At 50.1% G+C, this 25732-nt stretch overlaps 1 protein-coding gene and 1 pseudogene across 7 annotated transcripts in view; both read right to left on the reverse strand.

The window, feature by feature from the left end:
* The window catches only part of FRMD5 (FERM domain containing 5), a 321775-nt gene that overhangs the window by 15701 nt on the left and 280342 nt on the right, over positions 1–25732 (reverse strand). For all 7 annotated transcript variants that reach the window (XM_059879172.1, XM_024981942.2, XM_024981941.2 and 4 more), the window contains exons 3-7: positions 23548–23590; positions 23243–23321; positions 13220–13317; positions 10871–10994; positions 8095–8182 (exon numbers count right to left, since the gene is read on the reverse strand). In XM_059879172.1, the coding sequence (XP_059735155.1) occupies positions 8095–8182; positions 10871–10994; positions 13220–13317; positions 23243–23321; positions 23548–23590 (432 nt within the window). The remainder of the gene's footprint in view (positions 1–8094; positions 8183–10870; positions 10995–13219; positions 13318–23242; positions 23322–23547; positions 23591–25732) is intronic.
* On the reverse strand, positions 3–7645 carry LOC107131625 (large ribosomal subunit protein eL39-like; annotated as a pseudogene).

A 25732-nucleotide genomic window follows, 5' to 3' on the forward strand; every position in this document is an offset into this window, starting at 1 on the left:
AGATTTCTCATAGGACCGTGCAGGCATAAGAACACAGCTGTCCTCTGAGGATATAGGGTTAATACTTGGCAACCAGTCACAGAGGGAAGAGCTTGGCATTTGAAAGGAACAGGCAAGTTTCTTACCTTTCCTGAGCCTCAGTGGCCTTAATTTAAGTTGTAGATTATAATACCAGTCTTAGAAAGCTGTTGCAAATATCCAGAGAACACATTGCTGGGGGGATTGTAAAATGGTCCAGTCACTTTGGAAAGCAGTTTGGGAGTTCCTCAGATTGATAAAGGTAGAGTTACCATGTGACCCAGCAATTCCACTCCTAGGTATGTGCCCAAGAGAACTGAAAACATACGTTCACACAGAAACTTGTGCATGAACGTTCAGAGCAGGACTATTCATAGCAGCTGCAAAGTGGAAATAATCTCAATGTCCATCAGCTGACAGATGAATAAACAAAATGTGGCACATGCATACAATGGAATATTATTTGGCAGTAAAAAGGAATGAAGTTCTGACACCTGCAACAACACAGATGAACCTTGGAAACACTGTGCCAAGTGGAAGAAGCCAGTTAATCAGAGAGCACACGGTGTACGCTTGCGTTTATATGACTTGTCCAGAACAGGCAAATCCACAGAGACAAAAAGTGTGTTTCCGGTTGCCAGAGGCTGCGGGGAAATGGGGTGGGGAGGGACAGCCAAGAGGTACAGGGTTTCCTTGGATGACGGAAATGCCCCACAATTCGATCGCTGTGACGGTTTCACAACTGTTAACGGGCTAAAAACCATTGAACTGCACACTTTGAAAAGGATGGGTTGTTTTGATGTGTGAATTGTATTTCGAGAAGGCAGCTCTGAGTGAGTGAGAATAGCAGTAATCAGTATCATGATGGCCTTACACACTGGACTCCCTCAGGAAAGTTTAGCTGAAGAAAATGTAAGAAGCAACCAGCCAAGTGGAACAGTTACCGCCAGCCCTGTGTCGCCTGAACCAACCAAGAGATCACCTGTCACTTTCAGCCGGTGAACAAGAGGCTTGAGGCTCTGCTGGGCAGAAAGGGGAGAAGGTGCGGCAGAAGCTGTAGGTCCTGGTTCCCTCCCGTGGGACACGGGCTCCAGAAGGCCCGGGCCTTTTCGAGGCTGGGACGGGGCCCAGAAAGCTGGCTCCTGGGGTACATTCTCTCAGAGGTGCTTCCTTCCTAATAATGGCCACAGGTGAGCATCTCTTCTGCTGGGGGGTGAGGGTGTGCAGGGGGCCAGAAATTATGCCTGGATGCTGACTGAATGGGACTGACCGCAGGACAGTCATCTGAGATGCAACTCAGATGGTGCCGCAGGGTCGGAGTCGGGTCCCTGGTGTGATGCGTGCAAATGGGAGCTGTGGCTATGGGGCTCTCCTAGCCTCTCCCACCTTCCAGCTTTGCCTCACTGGCGCAGACCTTCAGCCTGATCAGTCCTGAGAACAGTGGGGGCTCTGCAGGGGCTCTGCAGGGCCTCACGGGCCTTGCCTCAAGAAAAAAGTACAGTTTTGCCTTAAAACTGTCTCTTTGAGCCAGGGTTACAGGTGTGAACACTGGGCCCAGGGAGTAAACCAAATGTACATTTTGCAAACATTTGAACGAACATACAGCTGTTACTGTCCTTTCCTCTCGGTCTGTTGTGACCCCAACACTTGGCTGCAAACACAGCATCATTCAAGCCATGGGCACAGCAAAAAGCTGTTTAAAAATAACCTGAATGGAGATACTGTGAAGCCATGGGGCTGGGCTTCCCCCTGCCTGTCATCAGGGCTTGGTGGTGGGTGCTAACGGCTGAATACACAATGCAGTGTGCCAGGGGGCGCCAGCACTAACTGGGCGGGCTGGAGGAGTCAGACCTCTGTGAAGGTCATCGTGGTGACAGTGAAGGGAAGGGCAGGCCCTCCCATGAGCTGGGTGGCGCTGGCTGGGTTCCTTGGTTGGCATTGGTCACTGCACCATCCAGATACCCCAGGGCTGGCCTCTGAGTGAAGGATGTGTTGGACTTAGAAACAGTCTCTCCTGACCAGACTGGCTGACTAGGAGCAGGGAGCAAACATGCGAAGAAACCCCGATTAAACGCCAGTAAATATTACTCATCTTTCCAATAAATAATAATAGCACCTGTGCTATATCCCCATCCACCCTCTCATTGGAAGAGAGCAATTATCCAGACTGTTTCTGATGCAACAGCTGCAGACAGAGCTGCTGCAAGGCCCTGGCACCTGGCATCCACTGGGCGGGGGCCAGGCAGCTGGGGGTTTGCTACTTGTCTCTGCACGTGAGGAGTGGGACTGGAATTACAGCATGAAACCTCACACCTGGGCCAGCGTGAAAACACACAGGCGGCCACAACGACATCATCTCTGGAAGCTTCCTGGTTTCCTTCCTCTAACGAGCCATTCTCCTTGTGAGCCTGCCCCTGGGGTTTGTATGTGAAAGGACGAGTTACTGACAAGAGAAGGAGATGAAGACAGGGAGAGAAGTGACAGACGGCCACACCCTGTCCCTCAGGCTCCCATCTCAGCCATCTTTCCTGCCTGTCCTCTCCATGCTGACGTATCAGCGCCCCCCAGACTGCGCCATCAGTGACCTGGGAAGTGGAGTAAACACCCAGGCCTTGCCAGCCAGGCAGCAGTTACCACCAGCCCTGCTCCGTATCCGTCCTGCGCCTCATCCCTGTGGAAGGAGCTTCGGTCCTGGTTTAGGACCCCAGCGATGCTTCTTAATTTGCTCCGTAACTTCCTTGCTCCTCTGGGCCTCAGTTTCCTCACCTGTAAGATGAGCACCACCATACATACTTCAAAAAATACTACTTTCAGGACTTCCCTGGTGGTCCAGTGGCTAAGACTCCTCACTCCCGATGCCAAGGCCCAGGTTCCATCCCTGGTCCGGGAACTAGAGCCCACATGCCGTAACTGAGAGCCCACGCGCCGTAACTAAAGATCTTGCACTCTGCAGCAAAGATTAAAGATCCCACGGGCCACAACTAAGACCCAGTACAGCCAAATAATTTTTTAAAAAATCATTAAAAAAGGAAAAAAATATATTATTTCTGTCTGATTTTAGGAAGATGGCCTAAATGATGTACTGCCAGGACAAGGCCAATGGTGATTTGGGGAGGGGATGGGTTTGCAGAGTCATTCACGTGTTCATATGGAACCCACCATGAGACCTAACCTGCATCCATCAGTCATCAACTGTTCACCCTGAGATGATCACTCTGCCCAGAAAAGGAGTTTTGGAAATCATTCCTGACAGCTTCTTGGAAATGGGAACACTGGGCCACCTTTGCCCAGACCCACCTTTGAATACAGTTGAAATAGGCTCTGTCTGCACCAACCCCCCCCCCGCCCCCGCCCCGGCCCGAGGACATCCTGGGGGTGACTGGGTCAGGACCACAGCATTCTCAGTTGTTAATGCTGCTCAAGGTCACACAGTCCTTCTTCTGGACCTGACGGAAACTAATTCAATCTGGGTGGATGAAGCCTCTATTATTCTTAAAAAAAACAAACAGAAAAAACCTTAGCAAAGAAGATTGCATATGCTCTTCCAGACAGTGATGCCCATTCCTGAAAGAGCTTGGAGCTGGGGGACCTTCACACTAAGCCAATCATGAGAGTCACCCAGTTTCAACATACTTAAACACAGTCATGGTATTTTCCTGGTGGTTTAGTGGTTAAGACTGCACTTCTACTGCAGGAGGTAGGGGTTTGATTCCTGGTTGGGGGACTAAGGTCCTCCAAGCCATGAGGCATGTCCAAAAAAAAAAATAGTAAGTCTAAACAAACAAACAAAAAACACGGCCACAAGAATGTACAGTGGCAATAAGGAGAGCAGGCAGCCCCCTCTAAGAGGCTTGGCATCCACCCACGAGAGCTCAGAAATGCAAACCTTGGCAGAAACTTGCCACTTAAGTGACTTTAGTCAAGTTTTTCATTTGGGCAGTAAACTTAACATTCTCTGCATGGTAGCCAAGAGGGGCCAACCTGAGGGTGAGGCGAGTCAGCACTGATCCCTCTTGTTCTGCTTTTCTGAGGTCGGGGGGCGATGTGTCAAGATAGGGGGTGGCTTTAGAGAGGAACCTGCTGCTGCTGCTGCTGCTAAGTCACTTTAGTCATGTCTGACTCTGTGTGACCCCAGAGACGGCAGCCCACCAGGCTCCCCCGTCCCTGGGATTCTCCAGGCAAGAATACTGGAGTTGGTTGCCATTTCCTTCTCCAAACCATGAAAGTGAAAAGTGAAAGTGAAGTAGCTCAGTTGTGTCCAACTCTTAGCGACCCCATGGACTGCAGCCTACCAGGCTCCTCCGCCCATGGGATTTTCCAGGCAAGAGTACTGGAGTGGGGTGCCATTGCCTTCTCCGAGAGAGGAGCCTACGCAGCTGGATTATGAACACAAATGATCCCACTTTAAGAGCAAGGAAACGGCACCACCTTGCATTTGTGTGGTTGATCTAATCTAGATCCTATCGAAGTCAACTTTTTTCTTGGTCTGTACAGAACAGGCATAAAACCACCTCATCAATTTCTGTTACATTTTTCTACAATGATTTCAAGTCTCATGGGCCTTTTTGTCCTCTCTTGATCAGAGGTGGTGTGAGTCCTGCTCTGTTCCTAAATAAACGCCATCTCTCCAGGTGGAAGACCATGACGACAACTGAAAGAGCACAGCACGGAGACATCGAAGCTTCGTGTCCCAGTACCGTCCCTGCCAGTAACTCTGGACATGTTAGTCCCTCAAAGCTCAGTGTTCTTATCTTAAAGAGAAGACAAGAATGAATTCTTAGCAGAGTTGTAAAGATGAAATGAGATACTGTGTGTACGTGCCTGGCATGTGCTGGCTCTCAATAAATGGCACCTTCAAGACTCATGATAAGGAGGGACTCATGTGATGAGTTCGACCAGTCCATGAGCCTCAGCAGGGCAGGGGGGCACAGTCTGGAGACCAGGGCAAAGCACCAGGCTCAGGCTCCCTGAAAGGAGCAAGATGGTGTCCCCTGATATTGGAGAGGTGTCAAGCTGGGGAGGCAGGCACAAGGCTGGGCCATCAGCGGTTTGCTCCATTTTTCTCCTCCAGCAGCTGTAGGCTTGGTCTGTTGGGGGCTTCTGCCGGGAGCTGGGGCCCAGGGAAAAGGCAGAGAGCTCAGAACAGCTTTTGCGAATTCAGGGTTCGTGTATTAGTGTAAGACAGCTAGCTAGAGAGGAGCCCTCTGGCTGTTCCACCCAGAGTTGGTATGATCTCCTCTTCCTAGTCCCAGGGCCAGGCAAGGACATCCTGGGCAGAAAGAAACCATCAGCATGGACAGGAAGAGCAGCAGCTTCTTAATCAGTCCAGGAGAACAGAGCCCAGCCGAAGCCTTGTTCTGCTCTCATTTAATTATCGAAACGATTCTTTTTCTTCTGTCCTCCCTCGGGCTGCGTGCCCCAGATTCCCAGGGCCCAGTAATTGCCTCTCTGTTAATAGAAATCATCAGTATTTATTACACCGAGTGCTCCAGCTTATTTCGGCTCCCCTTGTAGCAACGTCAAGGCGAGTGCTTGGGAGCCTATCACCAAAGTGACTCTCCTTAGTGGCAAGAGTAAAAGGCTCCCAGACTGTTCTCCTTGCCCAGAATGGCTGAGGAGATCCTGAGCTGGAACCCACGGAGATGAGCCGTGGGGCCTGCAGCAGGGCCCTGCGCCAGCAAGAAGTATGGAGCCCAGTGAGACGACTGCTCCCACCTTCTCCACGAGGAAGTCTCCTGGGCGCTTCTGCTCCTTAGAGATGCACAACAGGAAGGGACCTTAGTTCATATTCCTGCTCTGCCACTCAGGGCCTTGCGCACTGCGGCCTGCCGGAACCTTCATCTCCTTGTCTATAAATCAGGAAGAATAATATCCACACCCCAGTGCTGGCATGAGGATTAAATGAGAAAATAATGTGAGAGGATTCCAGTGGGCCTGCCTGGGAAGACACGCCACAAAGCCTCTCCTCCCTCCCTCCTTCTTGGAGTTGATGCCGCGGGGGTGAAATGATGTGATACATGGGATTGGGCCTCGTGCAGTGCCTGGTATGAACGCTGGTTCCTTCACCTCTGTGTCTGATGGTGGACAGGCTCAAAGACAGGGCTGAACCAGGAGCCCCACAGTCCCAGGGTGCATGTGGATTTGGGCTGGACACCAAGCGGGCTGCTCCTTGGCTTCCAGATCTCCGGAGACAACAGGAGAGACCTTCATGCCTTCCACTCAGTTGTCATGCTCAGGTTACATGCCACCAGGTGACGGCCCTACCCAGGGACCCTCCTCTCCTCACAGGGACCAAACAGATGTGGGGTCACATGCAGAGGTGACCTGGTATCTTCGGTTGACCATATGCATCTTTAGGCAGCTATGTCTTTTTTTCCCCCAACAAAAGGCCTCACGTGTTTATTACTAAGCCAAAAGCACTAGTGCAGAAACACTTGACACAGAGAAAAATCATTTTCCCAATAAAACACCCAGCAGGTCAGACAGTACGTGCTCTCAAAGTGATAATGATAAGACGCAAGTGACCTTGACACAGCCTAACGTGTGCCGCTTCACGTGCGAGACTCCTCAAAGACCCAGCTTGGTTCTTCTCCAGTGTCTTCTCCTGCAGTGGTACCTGATTTTATTACCAGTTTTCATTTGAATCCATTGGGAAATGGGACAATTCTGTTTTTGCTTCTTGGCCAGGAAACTGCTCAGTCCTGAAAGTTTTGTGAGAAGACCTGGAGCAAATTCAGCCATGCACAGGGTGGCGGAGAAGAAAAGAAGGCAGCGGTGTCTCCTGAGGTCCTGAAGTGACTCAGGAGTATCTGCTGAGGACTTTCACATGGACAAGGCAAGGGAAGCTCAGAGAAGCCTCTGAAGGCCCCAGTAAGGAGGAGACCAGCACTAAAACCAAGGCCGGTTGACCCCAAAGCTCTCTTCGGTCCTCTGCAGCCCTCTGCCGTTGGTATCCAAGCCATCAATGCAAGTTAAACTACGCTGGTGGTGCAGAAGGCATTATTCGGGAAGCTTTGCGAATTCACTTGCACATACCCGTATGTCATTTGTTTTTTCGGTATAAACCGGCCTGAATGTGTTTTCTGACAGTGCCCTCAGGGACACGGGTTGTCTGTCAATCGGCTGTGCTGGTGGACAAGGAACTGTGGAGGTGGGAGGGTGGCCAGGTTTCTGAGTGCCAGAATGTTCTCAAAGTTAACTGAAGTTTCGGCATATAATCCTATGCAAGAGCATCTCCTCACCAAGGGGCCACGAGAAAGGTAATTCTGTCTTCTTTGGTTTCTGTTCTGTTCTTTCTTGTTGGAAGCCTACACTACCCCTCACTTTTTAGGAACAAGAGGTCAATGTTAAGAGTCAGTTTTGCTGGGGTCTCTCTGGTGGTAGAAAGAGGCACAGATCTGGAGGACTGAGGCAGAGACCAGAAGCGTCAGAGCTGGAATGAGATGACATGCGGGGGGATCCAGCCACAGACAGACAGGGAGAGAGAGCCACGGTCTCCACCGATCTCCTCAGTGTCCACGGCTGCCCGAGCTCATCTCCCAAGTGCCAGACGCATGTGAGTAATTACAGAGGGTTTCTCTGGGCAGAGCCTCCTGGGCTGGTCCCCGTCCCGCCCTCACAGGCGCATAATGGAATTAAGTGCGACTCCACTGCAGCTCTACAGTCAATAAAACCCACTCCTGGACAGAAACTAGATTACGGGTCACAGAAGGGTGGGCTGTGCGCTGAGCTGCCTCTGATCATTCCCTGGGAGGGGCAGGGCTCCCACCTTCCGTCTCTACTCAGTTCCACCAAATTACCCACGGCTCCCAAAGGGGGGCCCTGGTTTCAGATTTGTTATCTAGACGGACTGTGCCTGTATGCTTCAGCTCTGATGTGGCACAAGATTCCGCAGAGTGGAATCCAGAGGAGTTTTCACAATGAGATGTTTTCTCTGCCCTCTGTCACTAATGAAGCCAATCATCCCAATATTGAAGGGGTGGGGGGGGGCACAGGCATGAAGTCCCTCCCTGCCTGTCATCCTCTGGTGGGCGGGGGGCAAGATCAGTGCAGTCTCCAGCCACAGGGGTGCCTTACCTTACACGGGTGGGGGTCCACTCCGTACGTCTCCAATGTCTGAGCTTTCCTTAAAAAGTTCAGCTCTGAAGTTGCTGGTGTTTGACCACTGGAATAAAGAAAATGAAGCGATTCAGGATTTCCTGCTCCTATAGGTTCCCCTGAGATGAACTCAATTAAGAAGTGCCCAGGGTCTCTCACGCTCCTATTTTTTCATGGGGTGTGCTCCCGGCTCTGTCCTAGGAACGACTTCACAGACCCTTTTCTAGGGTCAAACCCTCAGATGTCTTCAGAGTGAGGCAGGCTGTGTGATGAATGACATGGGCTGAGTGTAACACCATAGGGAGTGGTGGGGACTGTGGCTAACTGGGAATGCTGCCCCATCTATAGAGGGAAGCTGCTCTCCAGGTCCAAGATGGTAGTGTTGGAAAGCACGGCCCAGCATTTCTGGGTGCGATTTTTAAAGAGAATTCAGACATACTGATTTTTACGTGGCATTTCCCAGTTTTAAATACGATGGGGGCAGGAAAAAATACATCTATAGGCTGGCTGCAGGCCATCTGATCTGGACTGAGACACCAAGACAGGACCTGTGTATCTTGTTGCCTAACCGTCTTCCTTTACAAAAAGGGAACATGGGACTGGGGAAAAGAGACGCAGTGACAGACGCTGCTGAGCTCCCCAGACTCCACAATAGCTCTGTCTGCCCACAAAGTGATGACTATGAAGAGGAAACAAACAGAAAAAGGAAGAAACCAGTGCTGGCACCAAGCCCTCTGAAGAAGGAGCCTTGAGCATCGTCCCCCTCCTGCTGGCTCCTCAGCAGAGGTGTGGACAAGCTCCGAACAGGACCGGGGCAAGCAGGGTCACATGGGGTCTCAGTGTCCAGCGCCCTGGCAAGCTGACGTCCTTCCACTGATGCGGGGTGGGCTTCAGGGTCAGGAGGGGGCGGGCAGTTTGTGCAGTCAACAACTCTGACGGCTGCTGGACAGGACTGGAACTCTCTAAGTTCATTATCTGCCTTAAGTCCTATGGCAGGGCAAGAAGACAAGCTCGCCCAAGGAGGAACAGCCCTGGATTCCCGCTCCTGTCTTTCTGGAGAGGCAGCAATCCATCAACACCTCAGCAGCCTTTGGGCGGCCAGGTGTGAAACATACCATAGAATTTAATGCACAGCCGGGGCCCTCAAGGATCTCAGAGTCCGGGCGAGGAAATGCAGACCAGTTCTACGTGATGAAGATGAGGCTGAGCCTGTGTGAGCAGTGAGGGTTCTGTGGAACGCAGATGCGTACATCCACCAGCGCACCAGAGACACAGGGAAGGTGTTGGGAAAACGCTGGCACAGCAGACAGAAAGCCAGGCCCCAGAGGCCACTGAACACCGACACCCCTTCCAGGGAGGCTCTGTTGCCTGTCTGGAGGCTGCAGGGCTCCGTGGGCTCCATTCACCCCTGGAGTCAGCCCAACCCTCTGGGGTCCTCCAAGTGGACATCATTTCCTGGGGGATCCCCCTGACTTCTGTTAGGTTTCTGGAGGACTGTCCCCACTGCTCTGACGTCTCTTAAAACCTTCCTGGCAGAGACTCCGGGCAGCCCCAGCACACCCTGGGTCTCTCTTTGAATGAGCCATAAGCCCTCATCATCTGTGTCTATTCTGACTTTTACCACAAGGGGCCGCTATTCGCTAAGAGTGATGGGAGGAGCCGTGGGAGGGGCTGGGATTCCACCTCTGATGGGGGTCTTCATTCCTCTAGGCGGGGTGGGGTCCAATGTGGCCACACACAGCGGGCAGGAGGTCTGTTTATAAAAGTAAGGAGGCTTTGGGGACATATTTCTTGGAAAAATTTTTGAGTGAAGGTGAAGGATTTTTTTTTTTGGGCGGGGGGAGCCATCAGTTAGGAATTCGTTTAAGCTTAATATTACCATTAGGAATATTTTTCTCCCCCTCCCCTTGAGCACTGTCCTTCCCCAGAAAGGTAGTTACAAAATATGTTAAAAGAGTAAAAAAAATTGTACTGTATTAATATGCTGTATTGTATGTAAATTTTTTCTTCCCAGTTTAGCAGTTGAGCGTCTGCTCCAGCATGCCATACAAAGTAGAGCCTAAATACCCCTTTGTTTTGCTTTTTTAAATAAAAACCTTTGTAGAAAACCCTATTTCATATGGGTGAAAGGATGCATTAATACTATTTTTATGGACTTGGGTATATTCTGGGTGAACTAGGACAATCTGAGGAGGACAGTTACCTCCTGTTTCTGGCTGCTTCTCCCCCTCTTCCCTGGGTACAGCCGTGTGGGGTTGAGGGAGGCAGTGTTAAAGTCACAACCTCCGAACCAGGAATCTCCCGGCACCCAGAGCATCTGGCCCTGCTCAGTCCTATCTGCTGACCCAGAAGTCACAGACCAGGGGTGGAGGTGTGCCCATTTTCTTAACCCTTCTCTCTTCTCTCTGTTCTCTTTTGCTATTTCTTTTATTTTTCCCTTTTCCCCAGTTCATGCTTCTGCTCCACACCCCGCTACTGCCCTGCCCCGACCTCCCCCCACCCCCACCCTGGTCTCTCTCTCCATTTATCTTAGTGAAACAAATACCTTTCAGAGGCAAATCCTTCACCGTTTTCCTTATAGTATAGCATCTCTCTTGCCTCTAAGCCTCAGCCTACACCACTGTTCTTAGAGAGGGAGCCTTAGGGTTGTACCAGCAGTGGATCACGGAGGATGGAACATCGTCACATCCTGGAGTGAGGAGGGCTGGGTCTACCGGAGCAGACAGTGGCCTGGCCTGAACCCAGGGACACGCACCTGAGCTCTGTCTTGTGAATCTCAGCAATCTTCCTTTCCAGCTTCTCTGAATGTTTAGGGAAAAACTGGAACTTGGAGCTGTAGCCTTCGGGGTGTTTTCCTGGGTCATAATCCCCGATCTCCGCTTGCAAAAGGAAAGCAGAGGAAAACAATAGGAGACAGGACAGGTAAATCGTCACTGGCAACACAACAGGAGACTAACACGCAGAGCAAAAGGCAAAGTCTGCACCAGATTTGCCAAGAACAGTGGATCCTGAGCACGACTGTGGGTGGGGCGGAGGGCAGGTCCTCAGGAGCAGGCCCAGCTTTGTTTTCCCTCATGTGTCCATTGACTGGGTTGGTTTCAAGGCCACGTGGAGACAGTGGAGCTGAGCCCGTGTTCTGAGGCCACCACATGGAAAACTGCTGTGAAAGCTCAGACCCCTGCACCACGCCCACATCCATTCAGCCACTAGGAGAGCACCTGGGAGCGAAGCTCTTTGTGGCAGCGAAGAAAACTGAGCTGGATCAGGAGATCAGAACCTTCTGGGCCTGTGGCCACATACAAAGTCTAAATCTCGTTTTGAAGATTTTAGCAGGGACACAGCCAAATGATGACTGACTCATGACCCAAACTCAGAACTCAACTCTTGGTCCAATCAGATCAAGTGAATATATTTGAGTAACTATTCACTGAGGGCTGACCAGGTGCCAGGCCCCTTGGAGAAGCCTGTAGAGTGGGAAGACTGGCTGTAACCAGATAGTGCCACGGAGTTCAGGAGCATCGGGTCCCAAGGCTGACTTCCCAGTTCCCTGTGGGGGTGGGGCTGGGCTTTCTCCCCCTGAAAATTTACAGAGTCCGTCCCCTAACTGCTGAGACCTCAGATCAGTGAACTTCGGGGGGTCACTGGGCCCACACTACTCCTCACAGTGTGTCTCCAGGTCAGAACCCAGCCTTCTCCACACGGAGCATCCCGCAGGGAACGCTGTGTGTGCGTGAGGAGGAAGGGTGTTGAGCAGTTCAGCCGCCGTGCGCTTGTCTTTTCTCCTTCCCTAGTGAGAACCACAGCCAGTGCAGGTGAGAAGTCTTGAGTGAGGAGTAAATATTAAGGGAAAAAATGTGCCTTTTTTCACAACTGAGTATTGTTCTGTGGCACTAGTCTCCTGATAGTATCTTCCAAATTACTTGGGAATTTCTATCATTTAGAAAGAGACTAAAGGTTTCCTGGGGCTTAATGTCTGAAATGACCTTGAGCCATGGGGTCCTTTATTATAATTTTACTTAGAAAGCTCCCAGTGGGAAACATCGATGTTGGATATCAGTGACTTCTTTAAAACAAACAAAAAAATTTCAATATGGCTGTCAGGGTAAAACTAAAGAAAAGACTAGAGTTTAAAATTTCACTTAGATGGGACCAGGTTTTCCTTTAAAAATGAAAGGGATCTCGTTGGGTCCCTTAAAGTTGGCAAGCACCTTCTAGACTTCCTACTTGGGTGGTTTTTTAAAACAGGAGTCTCAGAAGTCAAAGTTGCAATAAAATGACTTTTACATTCATAACGCAGCTGTGACATTTTTCTTGCCGGAAGAACTTTAGTTTCTTATTGGCAAGCATTTTTTTTTTAGGTTCTATTCACAAAATAGCTTCCTGGAGTTCACAGATTTCCGATTACGAGTTCAGTTTCTTGGGGAGAAACTTCACGATTTTAGCGCTATAGTCCAAAATAACCCAGTGACAGTTTCAGGCTAAAGGACTAAGAGAAGTCCAGGAAGTGGCACTTAGGAGTCTCCTGCATCTCATGAAAGGAGAAGGGATGATGTATGAAGAGTGCATACCTTTCCCTCTGTTTTGCAAAAAAAAAAAAAAAAAAAAAAGCCAGTCTGGGTATCGGCTGGGTACAGCCCCAACTCTTATTTGTGTGTAGAAAATGGATTTGTAACTTGGAAACATTTTAAACTTTGAGCAATCTGAATGGGAAAGTCTCTGAAACTGACACCAGAATCCCAAGGCGCTTCACATCTTTGAGATTTGCACAAAAGGACAGGGAAAAAACAGAACAAACAGATTCGGATTACTCTCCAGAGGCTTAGTAACTTTATCAACCAAGGGTGCAGGGAAACACTCCCTCCTCCCGACACAAACAGAGTCTGAATGACTTGAAGGGGCTTCCAGAAAGACTTGAACTGTGGACAACTTGAGGCTGAGTGGTCAGAGCTTCTTGGATCAAGGGAGTCCAGGCAAAGCCCTTTAACTTGGACTCTGTTTCAAGTTAGATACTGTTTGTATCCAAGAAGTAGTCATCTGTGGTAACTGAAATAATGTAATCAGTACTTAGCATGAAAAGCAAATTTATCCTGTCAAAAGTCATTACCTTGAAGGATATAAGCGGCTAACAAGGCTGCATCTGATGTTTTACAGAGGAGGCGGCCATGGTAGAGATCCCTTTTGATCTGCAGGAAGACTAAATACCTGGAGAGAAAACAGAGAATGAACTATAAAGGATTTCTTTGATTGCTTTAAAGACATAAATATGTAGTATCAGCCTATCAAAATCTCTGTCAGGACACTTTTACTACCTCAAAACAAAAATCTCAAAACATGTCCCAGAACAAATACATTTTTCATATCCCTGAGGACTAGACTCTTTCAAGCACTTTGCCCTGAACTGATTTTGAGGTTCAATTCCAAATAACCTGTCAGTTTCCTCCTGCAGCTCAAAACAGAAATGGTATCTTCTGGTTAAAAGCACTGTGCTCAGTGTTGGACTCCGGAAGGAGCCAACTCCAGTCTCTCAGCACTGACAAAGCAACCTGTGTCATGAGAGGGGCTGACGGAGCCGCTCTCCTCCTCGGACTCTCGCTGATGTCTCCTAAGAAGCAGGGGGCTTCCCTGCTGATTCAGTGGCTAAGACTTGGCGCTCCTCATGTAGGAGGCCCGGGTTCGATCCCTGGTCGGGCACTAGATCCCATGTGCCGCAAGTAAAGATCCCGTACGTCATAACAAACGTTGGAGATTCTGCGTGCTGCAACTAAGACCCAGTGCAGGTAGGTAGACAGGTAAGTAAGTAACCAATAAACAAGCAGAAATGTGGGGAAGGAACGAGCCCATGGGAGGGATCTGCCTCTGCTCGCCAGTGGACCTGTCCTTATGTGGAGCAGCCCTTGTTATTGGCAGAGGTCAACCAGATCTCTCAGAATTTGAATAAGGTGTAATAAGAGGCACTGGTGAGGGATGGACAGAAACCTGTGGCTAGCATTTCTTCAACCACAGGGCGCTCTCACCTCAGGTGGAAGTAGGCTGATTCTCAAGAGCAACCCATAGCAGCTGATGCGTATTGAGCACTTACCATCTGCCAGTCTGGGGATTATACACTTTACTGCAGCCTCTCAGCTAATTCGCACATACCACTCTGAGAACAGATACTGTTATTGTCCCCTTTTTATAAGATAAACTGAGGCTTCAGTGATTTTCTCAAGGGCACATAACTGGAAGATGGCAGAGCCAGGATTCAAGTTTAAGACGGAGGTTGGCTCTTCATCACCATGTTATTGCTCCCTCTCGGTGCTGTGCTATGGCTGCTTCGTATTCTCACAAGTAGTTGGGTGGACCCTGTGACCACAGAATTGTTGACGCTCCATTTTGAAAGATCTTTGCAAGGAGTGGAGTCTCTGCTGTACATTACATCACAGATCCCCTGAGAAGAGCAGAAGCCAGGGGTATCAAGCCCTTAAGTGAGTCACCCACCACAGCAGTTCTTTGGCCAGGGGGCATCTGTGGTGGTTTAAAACCATGTCCACAGGGAATTCCCTGGTTGTCCAGTGGTTAGGACTCTATGCTTTTACTGCTAAGGGTGCGGGTTCAACCCCTGACTGGGGAACTAAGATCCCACAAGCCATGCAGTGAGGCAAAAAACAAAAAAAAGTCGAGAAATTCCCTGATACTCCGCATTTCCAGAGGTAGAGCTTAATTTGCTCCATCTGAGTGTGGGTTGGACTCGGTGGCTTGCTTCAAACAAGCAGAATAAAGCAGAAGTGATAATGTCTGACGTCTGAGACCAGGTCATAACATCCCTACAGCTTTCTCCTCATTCTCTCTCTCTCGGATCACTCATTCTGCTCGAGGATACTTAAGCAGTCCTACAGAAAGGTCCATGTGGTGAGGAACTGAGGCCTTCTGCCAACAGCTAGAAGTGAACTGAAGCTTTCTGCCATGTGAGTATACCATGGTGGAAGTGAATCAGTCAAGACTTCAGATGACCACCGGCCCAGCCCACCTCTTGGCTTCAACCCCAAGAGAGACCCTGAGCTGGAGCCACCTAGCTTAACTGCTCCTGAATTCCTGACCTGCAGGCACTCAGAGATGAGAAATACTTGTGATTTTAAGCTAAGTTTTGTGACATTTTGTTAAACAGTCATAGATAACTACAGCATCCCTACAGGAGTAACGGGAATATAGTGAAAAAGAAAATGAAAATCACTTAGTCATGTCTGACCATTTGCAACCCCCTGGACTATCCAGTCCATGGAATTCTCCAGGCCAGAATACTGGAGTGGGTAGCCCTTCCCTTCTCCAGGGGATCTTTCCAACACAGGGACCAGCTGAGCCACAAGGGAAGCCCTGGGAATATAAGTAAAATTCCCTTAAATTCCATCAGCTTGAACCAAAAAGAAATTAGGCTCTTCCTGGACAACTTGAGGTTTCCATTGCTTCTGTTTTCAGGCAGAAGAATAACACCGAGGATTCCATGCCCACTGGATCATGTGAAAATGCTCAAAAGCAAGCAGACCAGTGACAGCACAACTTCTAGGGTGAGGAGGGTCACCAGCAGGTGACTCAGAGCCCGGGGCTTGGTGATTCAAGTAATTAAATAGAAACAGAGTAATCTTCAGTCTCTTCTAAGCCCTGCTACCCTAAGTGTAGCCCACCTTACAGAGGTATCAGCAGCAGGTGGGAGCTTGTTGGAAATGGAGAATCAAGCCCATGTGAGACCTAATGAATCACTGTAACAAGATCCACAGGTGATCTGGACATACATTAAAATCTATGAAGCACTGTCCCTAAGAAATTCAAAAGCATCCTTCTAACCACATTAGGGTAGACCACCCTCCTCAAACCAAAGGGAAGATGACTGCTGTAGTGTGGAAGTTAGTAAGAATTCCCCTCCTTTTCCCACCTATTATACCCCCAATCAACCCAATATTTGCCAAGGAAAACTGAAAGAAAATTACATCATGCAGTGAATAGTAATTTTTTAAACTGAATCTAGCACATCAACCCTGAATATTCATTGGAAAGAGTGATGCTGAAGCTCCAATACTTTAGCCACCTGATGTAAAGAGCTGACTCACTGCAAAAGACCTTGATGCTGGGAAAGATTGAGGGTAGGAGGAGAAGGGGGCGACGGAGGATGAGATGGTTGGATGGCATCACTGACTCAATGGATGTGAGTTTGAGCAAACTCCAGGAGATACTGAAGGACCAGGAAGCCTAGCATGCTCCAGTCCACGGGGTCGCAAAGAGTCAGACATGAGTGAGCAAGTGCACAACTGCTAAGTCACTTCAGTCGTGTCTGACTCTGTGCGACCCCATAGACAGCAGTCCACCAGGCTCCCCCGTCCCTGGGATTCTCCAGGCAAGAACATTGGAGTGGGTTGCCATTTCCTTCTCCAATGCATGAAATGAAAAGTGAAAGTGAAGTCACTCAGTCATGTCCAACTCTTAGCGACCCCATGGACTGCAGCCCACCCAGCTCCTCCGTCCATGGGGTTTTCCAGGTAGGAGTACTAGAGTGGGGTACGATTGCCTTCTCTGAAGTGAACAACCACCACCACCAAATCCAGTTTGTCTACACTCTGCTTCCCATGGTGGAATATCACAAGATGTGTGGAAGGGAGGGGCTGAGCCCTTTTCTTCCTCTTGCCCCTCCAGCCCCACCTGTCCCAGGCTTTGGGAGGGCGTGATAGCAAGCCTTTGGCCTCCTGCTCGTGGATCACTTCCTGGACCTGAGTTCATGCATTACTCCGCCCACAGCCCTCTGCTTGTCCAACATTCAGTGACAGCACATACTGGACTGAAGGAGAGGTTTCAGAGGCCCTGGGCAGCGATCCTCAATGTGGTGGTGAGGACAACACCCCCGGGGGGGGGGTGGGGAGCATGTGACTCTGCATATGAGTGGTCCTGGGTTTGAAAAGGCTCCTCTGGAGCTTCTGATTTGCTCCCCAAGGACCCTCCTCACAGCAAGAACCACGATTGATGCACGACAGGGACCTCGGGTGAGCTGGAGCGGAAACATGGCTTTCCCCTGCTGGGCAGGCTTCCTTCAACCTTCTGAAGGTAGAAGAGCTACAGGGAGCTCAAGGGGAAGGCTGTGGGAATACGGTCCGGTGACGGGGTCATCACAGGATGGGAGGGTCAAGGGAGAGGCAAGTCAGCATCCTAAAGCAGCACACCGCAGTCTTCAGAGGACAAGAGACAAGCTCATGAAAGAACCAAATGATGGCTCCACGGAACGGAGTTCCACAGGGGTCCCCCCTTCCTTTTCTGCCCCAGCAACTTCCATCAAGCTTTGTGTTTTGTTCATTTGAGAAGGTAACCAGTGACTCAGTGTTGTTGGTCATGAAATCCATCCCACATGACTCATAGCATCCTTACACTTATCCCCAAGATGCCGTGACACGTTCTCCCCTGCCACACAAGGGCCTAAGGAAGCCTGTCCAATTGCTGGGGACACTGTCACCAGGGCCGCTGGGCTGCCAGGCAAGGGGTCAGCTTGCTGGGCTGCCCAGACCAGCTGTTCATGACGATCAGGCAGGTTGGGGTACCCAGGCTCAGAACCTCATAGGAGGAGTCACACAGCCTAATTCCCACATTGTATAGCTGAGGAAACAGAACCTTTTTCTACCTGATACTTTTTCTACCCCTGTGGTAATTTAGTGAGCTATGGTTAGGGAGATCAGATCAGATCAGTCGCTCAGTCGTGTCTGACTCTTTGCGACCCCATGAATCGCAGCACGCCAGGCCTCCCTGTCCATCACCAACTCCCGGAGTTCACTCAGACTCATGTCCATCGAGTCAGTGATGCCATCCAGCCATCTCATCCTCTGTCGTCCCCTTCTCCTCTTGCCCCCAATCCCTCCCAGCATCAGAGTCTTTTCCAATGAGTCAACTCTTCGTATTAGGTGGCCAAAGTACTGGAGTTTCAGCTTTAGCATCATTCCTTCCAAAGAAATCCCAGGGCTGACCTCCTTCAGAATGGACTGGTTGGATCTCCTTGCAGTCCAAGGGACTCTCAAGAGTCTTCTCCAACACCACAGTTCAAAAGCATCAATTCTTCAGTGCTCAGCCTTCTTCACAGTCCAACTCTCACATTCATACATGACCACAGGAAAAACCATAGCCTTGACTAGACGAACCTTTGTTGGCAAAGTAATGTCTCTGCTTTTGAATACAGAGACATTCCTCTGTTCAGAGGAAACAGAACCTTTTTCTACCTGATACTTTTTCTACCCCTGTGGTAATTTAGTGAGCTATGGTTAGGGAGAGAAAGGTCCTAAATGAAGTCAGGGGAACTCCTTGTCATCAGAGAGAAATTCTCACTGGAAAAAAGAGAAATCAGCTTTAGATCAGATTTAAGACAGAAAGGCTTGCTCTTTAGCACACCTTTTTGGTTGAACTCTGCCTCTCTCCTTTTTTGCTTCAAAGAGGCTTTACCTCATGTCCAGTTTTGTTTAGATGCCAGGCTGTCCTAAAGTGATGGAGGACCATGCAAAGGCAGAATGTGTGAGAGCCTAAAAGATGATGGAGGAAAACCCGAGTGTTTCTGGAACACGCACATCCAAGGTACTGGCATTGGCATTGTGATTTCTGACATCAGATGGTAGGGATTAATCCAGAGATATTCCCACAATTAGAGGTTCTGAACTCTGGAAAGCACTGGTGGCCCCTGAAGAGTTTCTTCCAGAAGACCCTTTGGCCCTGTCTTCCTCTCTGCCCCTGGCTTCCTCTATTTTCTGCCCTTCTTTTCCCTGACTGTAATCAAGTTTAGTATATCTTCCATACCAATACTAGATTGTGGGCTCCTTGGAATTAGAGATTCATGTTTCATTACCTTTAATATTCTTCTAGAGAGCCTATGACTTCCCTGGTGGCTCAGACTGTAAGGCGTCTGCCTGCAACGTGGAGACCTGGGTTCGCTCCTTGGGCTGGGAAGATCCCCTGGAGAAGGAAATGGCAACCCATTCCAGTATTCTTGCCTGGAAAATCCAGTGAACAGAGGAGCCTGGCGGGCTACGGTCCATGGGGTCACAAAGAGTCAGACACGACTGAGGGACTTCACTTTCACTTTTGGAGAGCTTATACATCCAGTGCCTCTTCACCTTCCCTCCTTCCCACCCACCCATCCAGTTCTGAGCACATGCGTGTGCCAGGCACTGCCACAGCGGCTGGGAATGCAGCAGAGAACCAGAGTCCTCCTTCTATGGAGCTGACATTCCAGTGATTTACTCAGGTTTTCCTCTGTCATCTTTTAGATAGGCTGTGTGCCGTTTAACACGCACTCTTTCATTTCATCCTCACAGCAACTCAATAAGGTGATTACTGTTTTAATCCCTGTCTCATACACGAGGAGAGGGATGATCAGAGGCAGTGTTGCTTGCTTTGTCACATATCCAGCTAAAGAACAATCTGGGATTTGAACTTGGGTCTTCTTGATTCCTTCGCCCAGAGCTGGCAAACCAAACCTGCCACCAGAATCCCCAGTGAGATAAAATAACCTTTGATTGGAACACAGCCATGCTCATCATGTATGTGTTGTCTACGGCTGGTTTTGCATCACAATGGCAGAACAGAGTAGTTGTGACTGCGACCATATGGCCCACAAAGCCTAAAATACTTCTGATCTGGCCTTTTCCGGAAAAAGTTTGCCAACTCATCTCAGCCTAAGCTAAGCTCAAGTGACATTCACCGTTGGAATGAATTACCTATACGCTTTATTAACATTTTTAAAAAATGGCCTAAAAAAATCTATGAACATTTTTTGAGCACCTGTTCAAACATGTGTCGGGGCCGTTTGCTTCCTGGGAAGGTGGGGCCCCATCTGCACTCAATCGCCTTCTATCACTTGATCTTTCAACCAGTTCGAACACCTGCAGCCGTTGTTAAAAGCTAAATCTGGTGCCTAATCCCCATTTTCTCTGCCTTGTCTCTAGCTCAGACAAGAAAATCTATTTATTACTTTAAAAAAATGACAAAAGAGATTAATCAGGATTTGGCAACTAAATTTATCATCTGGGAAGAATCCAAGAGATAAATTGAAGCACAGTTCTTTACTCCCTACTTCATCCCTCCTCTCAGCCTGGCTTTATGGGGACAGCCGAGACGGTGGTGAAATTTAGGACCAATAATGCCCGGAAAAAACACACTGACGGCTAAATTAGTCTGGCAGGAAGGTGGGGTGCAGGGCTCTAAGCCAGGAGTGAACTGTGGGCATTGAGTGAGGCGAGGGCAGGCACCCACTTAGGTGCAGCTGAGCCCAGGCCTCCACAGAACACCCCAGGGAGCAGGGACACAGACTCCAAAGCAGACCCAGGCGCCCTGAGAGCCACACTCCTGGAAACGCCTGGAAAAAATGTGCCTGAGGGAAGGAGGGCTGCTGAGGCGGAGAGCAGCAGGAAAACAGTAGAGTGGCGGTCCCCAGCCTTTTGGCAGCAGGAACTGGTTTCATGAAAGACAATTTTTCCATAGACCAGGGAGGGTGGGGGGTGATGGTTTCTGGATGATTCAAGCTATCACCTTCTTATGCACTTTTCTTCTGTTATTATTACCTGAGCTCCACCTCAGATCATCAGGCATCAGATCCTGGAGGCTGGGGGCCCCAGTGGAGGACGGTGGGCATGATGTGTGCGGAGAGGGGTGGAGTTCACACTCTTGGCAGTGTCTTTAAAGTCTGCTGACTTGGAGAGAAGCCTGACCCTGGCTTTCTCAGGCCTCAGCTGCTTAAGTGTCAGGACGCTAGCTGGGACAGAAGAGGAGTGGGGATTATCACAGCAACAAGGGAGCAAAGCCAGAACCAGGTGGACTTGTGCCCTCTGCAGAGCCACTGGGTCCATAGGCCATGTGACTGACCTGGCAATGAACAGTGTGCCTCGGCTCAATGCCAGGCTCCCTGGGGGTGCATTAGAAGTACAAGACCCCGTGTAGTGGTTAATCCTCCCGACAAAGCTGTGCGGTACTATTACCATCCTCATTTTATAAATAAGGAACCTGAAGGTCAGAGAAGTCAAGGATTTTATGCTCAAGGCCACACAGAAGTAACAGAACAGGATCTGAGCCCCCAGGTCTCTGCTGCCTTTAGTTGGGGGGCACATTAGTATTATGCAGTGACATTTGCTTTAGAAGAGTCTCTCCTAACGCCCGAGAGAACCGTGTACTTTTGTCCTTCAGTCAAATCAGAAGGCCGTGTGTCTGCCGTGCTCTCGCGGGCAGCCCTCTGGGTTGTTAGACCAATCCTTCTCATCCTCTCTGTTAATCCACGGAGGTGTGGACAAGGTGATCCTAACGCTGGGTGTTAGAAGGCGGGGAGTCAGGCTTTCAACAAAGATGTGTTAAATGTTTCTGCCATGTGGACAGGAGCCTGATCTTCAGGGTTGACCCTGGCCTCCTCACCTCTTTCCAGAGGGAAGAGGGAGGGAGGGAGGAGAGGGAAGGGGTAGAAGGGGGAGGTAGCGGGTAGAGGCAAGGGGGAGGGGAGAAGGGGGAGGGAGGGGGGAGAGTCAAGGGGGAGAAGGGGGAGGGAGAGGGAAAGGCGAGGGGGAGAAGGTAGGGGAGAGGCACGGGGGAGGGGCAGGGCTACGACAAACACTCTGGAAGTCACGAGCAGGGCGTGCTCAGTCACTTCAGCTGTGTCTGACCCCGTGGACTGCAGCCTGCCAGGCCACTTTGCCCATGGGATTCTCCAGGCAAGAATACTGGAGTGGTTGCCATTCCCTTCTCCAGAGGGATCTTCCCAATCCAGGGACTGAACCTGTGTCTCTTGCGTCCCCTGCCTTGGCAGGCAGGTTCTTTACCACTAGTGCCCCCTGAGCAGGGCAGGCCAGTGCTTTGCTCAAACTCTTCTCTGCTTAAATGGTTAAACATCATGGTTCTCCCCTCACTCTCCTGCCTGAAGCTACAGGTTTGCTCTTGAATATGGATGAGCTTGGTTTTCAAAAGCCAAGTGGGAGCCACACCCACTTCCGTGTGGCCGAGCGGGGCCTGCACTTTGCAGGCGCCCAGTTCCGGAGCACGAGATTTGGCTCTAACTACACAGGGCACTGTCCTCAGCGCTTCAGGCTGGGCGGGTTCAGGGTTTAGAAACAGGTCTCAAGGCCTTAGAGGACAAGCAGTCTCTGCACTGGCAACGGCCTCGTCCAGTCTTGGCTGTCTCTAAGGTTTTTTGGTTTTGTTTCTCACTGCACTGCTCTGTATGTGGGATCTTCGTTTCCCAACCAGGGATTGAACCCACGCCTCCTGCAGGGGACCACTTGGGAAGTCCCTGTTGTCTCTAAGACTTTAGGGAAGGGGTTAGAGCTGGCAGAGCCATCTCCTCCTCGGCTCTAGGACTTCCTGGCATCACATCTTTACCGAGGGCTCCACCCTTCACAGGGAAACAAAGGTTTTACTAATGTTAAAATCAGATCTTTCTAATATAAAAATTAAGAGTCTCAGTTCAGAGAGTGCCTGAACCTTTAAGGCAAGACTTTTAGAGTGAATTCGGCTCCCATGTACCAAGCCCTCGAGGAAGCGGTGCCTCTCCTGCTTGCTGAGCCTCTTGTAGCGTGGCGTGGGCACAGAGGCTTTTTCTCATCCTCAAGTGGTGCTGGATGAGACGCGGTTCATGCCATGCAGCTGCCTGCCTTCCCTGCAACATGATCCCCACAATGAAGAGTTTATCACGAGCCTGGGCCATCAGCACCCTGGAGGTCACCCACTTGAATTCAAAATCCTCAGTGTTTCCCGGCTTGTTTTCCAGTTTCCGGCTTTGCCATTTAGGCTGCTGGAGTCTATTTCAAGCCCCCAATAAGCAGCAATACAGCCCTCTCCCAAAACATCCCCGGTGGCCACATCACTGGTGAAAGAAAAAAGTACTTTTGAGTAATTACATTACTCCAGCTACCTTTGCAGATGGCCAGATTAAGGTGAAGCATTCACACTTCTTGAAGGAAAGAACCTCACTTTGTTGCGGTTCTACTGAGGAGATGAGCAAAGAGAGCATGCGGAAGTGAAACGCAGAAGTAAGGCTATATTTAGGAAGAATTCTTGCCTAGGAGCTTTCCAGGGGACCTAGGAAGTTACGGCCCCTCTTCCCTATCCTTCCCAATAGGTCTTGGAGGCTGAGGGATGTAATAACCAGCCTTACCTGGTTATTTCTTCTTTCAGGGCCGCAGGGTCTGCAGGGTAAAACTTCACACGGAAACACATGGTGAACGGAGGCTGGGCTGCACAGAAAAAGAGGTGTCCATCAGCAAAGACCCTCCCTGGCAGATGACAGGACTCACTGCCCCCCTGGATGCACAGGACTCTGAACCATCAGAAGATCCTCTCGTGTTTAGGGCCAACTTCTGCTCAGAACAACGGAAGGTTCCCAAGACACATTACAAGGAGGTGGTTTCCTCCCACCCTCCCCAGGGGCGAGGCTTCTGTCTTTTCATGGACAGTACTTACATCTCAATTGCTTCACCACAGACTTTGTAAACTCCAACCAATGCTGAAACAGAGAACACAGACCAAGAAAACCCTAATGAGAAGCAGTGTCAAATATATCTCGCTGTATTCGATTTAAATAGCTAGACAGATTGTAGCCCAGGGTGAACGCGGCTCAGAAGCCTGTGATATGTACGTTTGGAGAGTAGAGAGTGATAGGATTTTCTGAAATAAGCTCCCCATGGAACCAGCTGTGAAGGGGGGAAGAGTTCCAGCTTCAGATGCCATTTTGGGGCTCCCTGGCAATGTCGCCTTCCAAGATGGGGCGCCAGAGTTCCGAGCCATGTTTCTGGTGTGCTGATGGGCAGCAGTGAATGCACGGATATGTGCTGGGGACAGAGCTCCACTTGGCCTGAGTGGCGAATGCCTCCCTTTCATGGGCTGTGCGTGTCTGTGTGATGTGGTGGGGTCGTGAGGACACACAGAGGCGATTGGGAGCAGCTCTCGAAAGCACTGGCAGGTGGAATTTCATAAATGGTGAGAAGGCAGGGATGGCTGGTGTATGTTTCGTTTTTGTTTGAGCAACACATTGCCAGCCCTTGTGTGAGGGAATACATACTCAGAATTCCTTGGCATCCAGGGATGTTTAAAATGTAAGTCTTGTAAGATACCCAACCACAACTAATGTAGTATCCTGTTTTCCCTGGATTTTCACAGAGGCTGGACACAGTAGTAACACATTCCCACCCCCGCCCCCCGCCATGGTACTTCTGTTTGGGTCAGGAAGCAAGGAGATGGTTCTATATCATTTTCCCACTTCTACATGGATGCCTTATAAAATGCATTATTGATATTTGCTGCTTTTGTGCTCATCAGGAAACTTGACAATTTGCAGAGAGCTAGAATAGCTGATATTTGGGGCTTGATTATCGGGAAGCAGCTTAAAAGCACTGACCATAAGCTCTGGGAGGGCAGGAAATTCTGCCTGTTTCCCACTGTGTCACTGGTGACCAGCTCAGCGTTCAATGTTCAGCTGTAAGACGGATGGAGGAGCTAGTCCTCACCTCCCTCTTTTCTGGCGACTTTTGCTCAGTACAGTGGAGCCTCTTGGCTGAGTCCTCTCTCTGGCAGGAGAGCAGCCAGGGCTGTGCAGACACATCCTGGCCTCCCTCGGTTTCCAGCTCTCACCTTCTGGGCTGGACCGTGGTTCGTGCAGTTAATGGACCCACTAAGAGCCAGTTCTTCCATCAGCGCCACATGGATAATCTGAGCTGACACTCTGCTCTCTTGCTTCCCTCTGATCTGAGTTCCCACGAGGCTGGCAACTCATTATAGCCACTCAATGTGGTTAAGAGGTCCTTCTCACATTACACGGCCCACCGCGGCGTGGCTTCCCAGGGAAGGAAAGGCAAGGGATGAAATTGCATGGAAATGACTGGGGTTCCAGGCCGTGCCTGGGAAGGCGGCGGAGGCTGGCCTGTGCAGAGCACACCGGGACTGTGGACAATGAGATGAACACAGCACATGTCTGGGGCTCAGAAGACAGAACGCCCTGGGGCACGGGACCCATAGGTTAAAATGAACAAAGGGAGATAGACAGTGGGCTGCCCCGGTGGCCCAGATGGTAAAGAATCTCCCTGCAATGCAGGATCCTGGGTTCAATCCCTGGGTTCGATCCCTGTGCCGCCCCTGGAGGAGAGCGTGGCAATCCACTCCAGTCTTCTTGCCTGGAGAATTCCATGGGCAGAGGAGCCTGGGCTACAGTCCATGGGGTTGCAGAGAGTCGGACACGCCTGAGCGACTGACACAACAGCAACCACACAACTAAATGCAATGACAGATCCATTAGCAGCAGAAGGCAGAGAGGCTAAACGCAAGAGGCTACTCCTCTTGGCAATAGGTGGAGACAAGAGTTTGTACTGGAGTGAGACTCCTGAAAGAAGTGAGGCTGGAGGAGACTCAGAGGGGTGGGCAGGCAGTGGAAAGCTTGTCTAAGAGACTTCAAGGGTCTGGCAGAAAAATCTTGAGAGCATCCCCCGAAATATGGTGAGGGCCAGGGTGACCTTTTGCAGCTGTCTGGCTAAATCCAGGTCCCAGAATTACTAGCAAATTGATAACACTGGCTTGGGGAGGCGGGGTTGGGAGAAGAGTAAAAAGAAGGTTCAGAGACGGGAGCTTCCACCTGTATTTGGGTGAGTGGACCAGT

Source organism: Bos taurus, chromosome 21 (assembly GCF_002263795.3).
Source record: "Bos taurus isolate L1 Dominette 01449 registration number 42190680 breed Hereford chromosome 21, ARS-UCD2.0, whole genome shotgun sequence".
Taxonomy (NCBI): Eukaryota; Metazoa; Chordata; class Mammalia; order Artiodactyla; family Bovidae; genus Bos; species Bos taurus.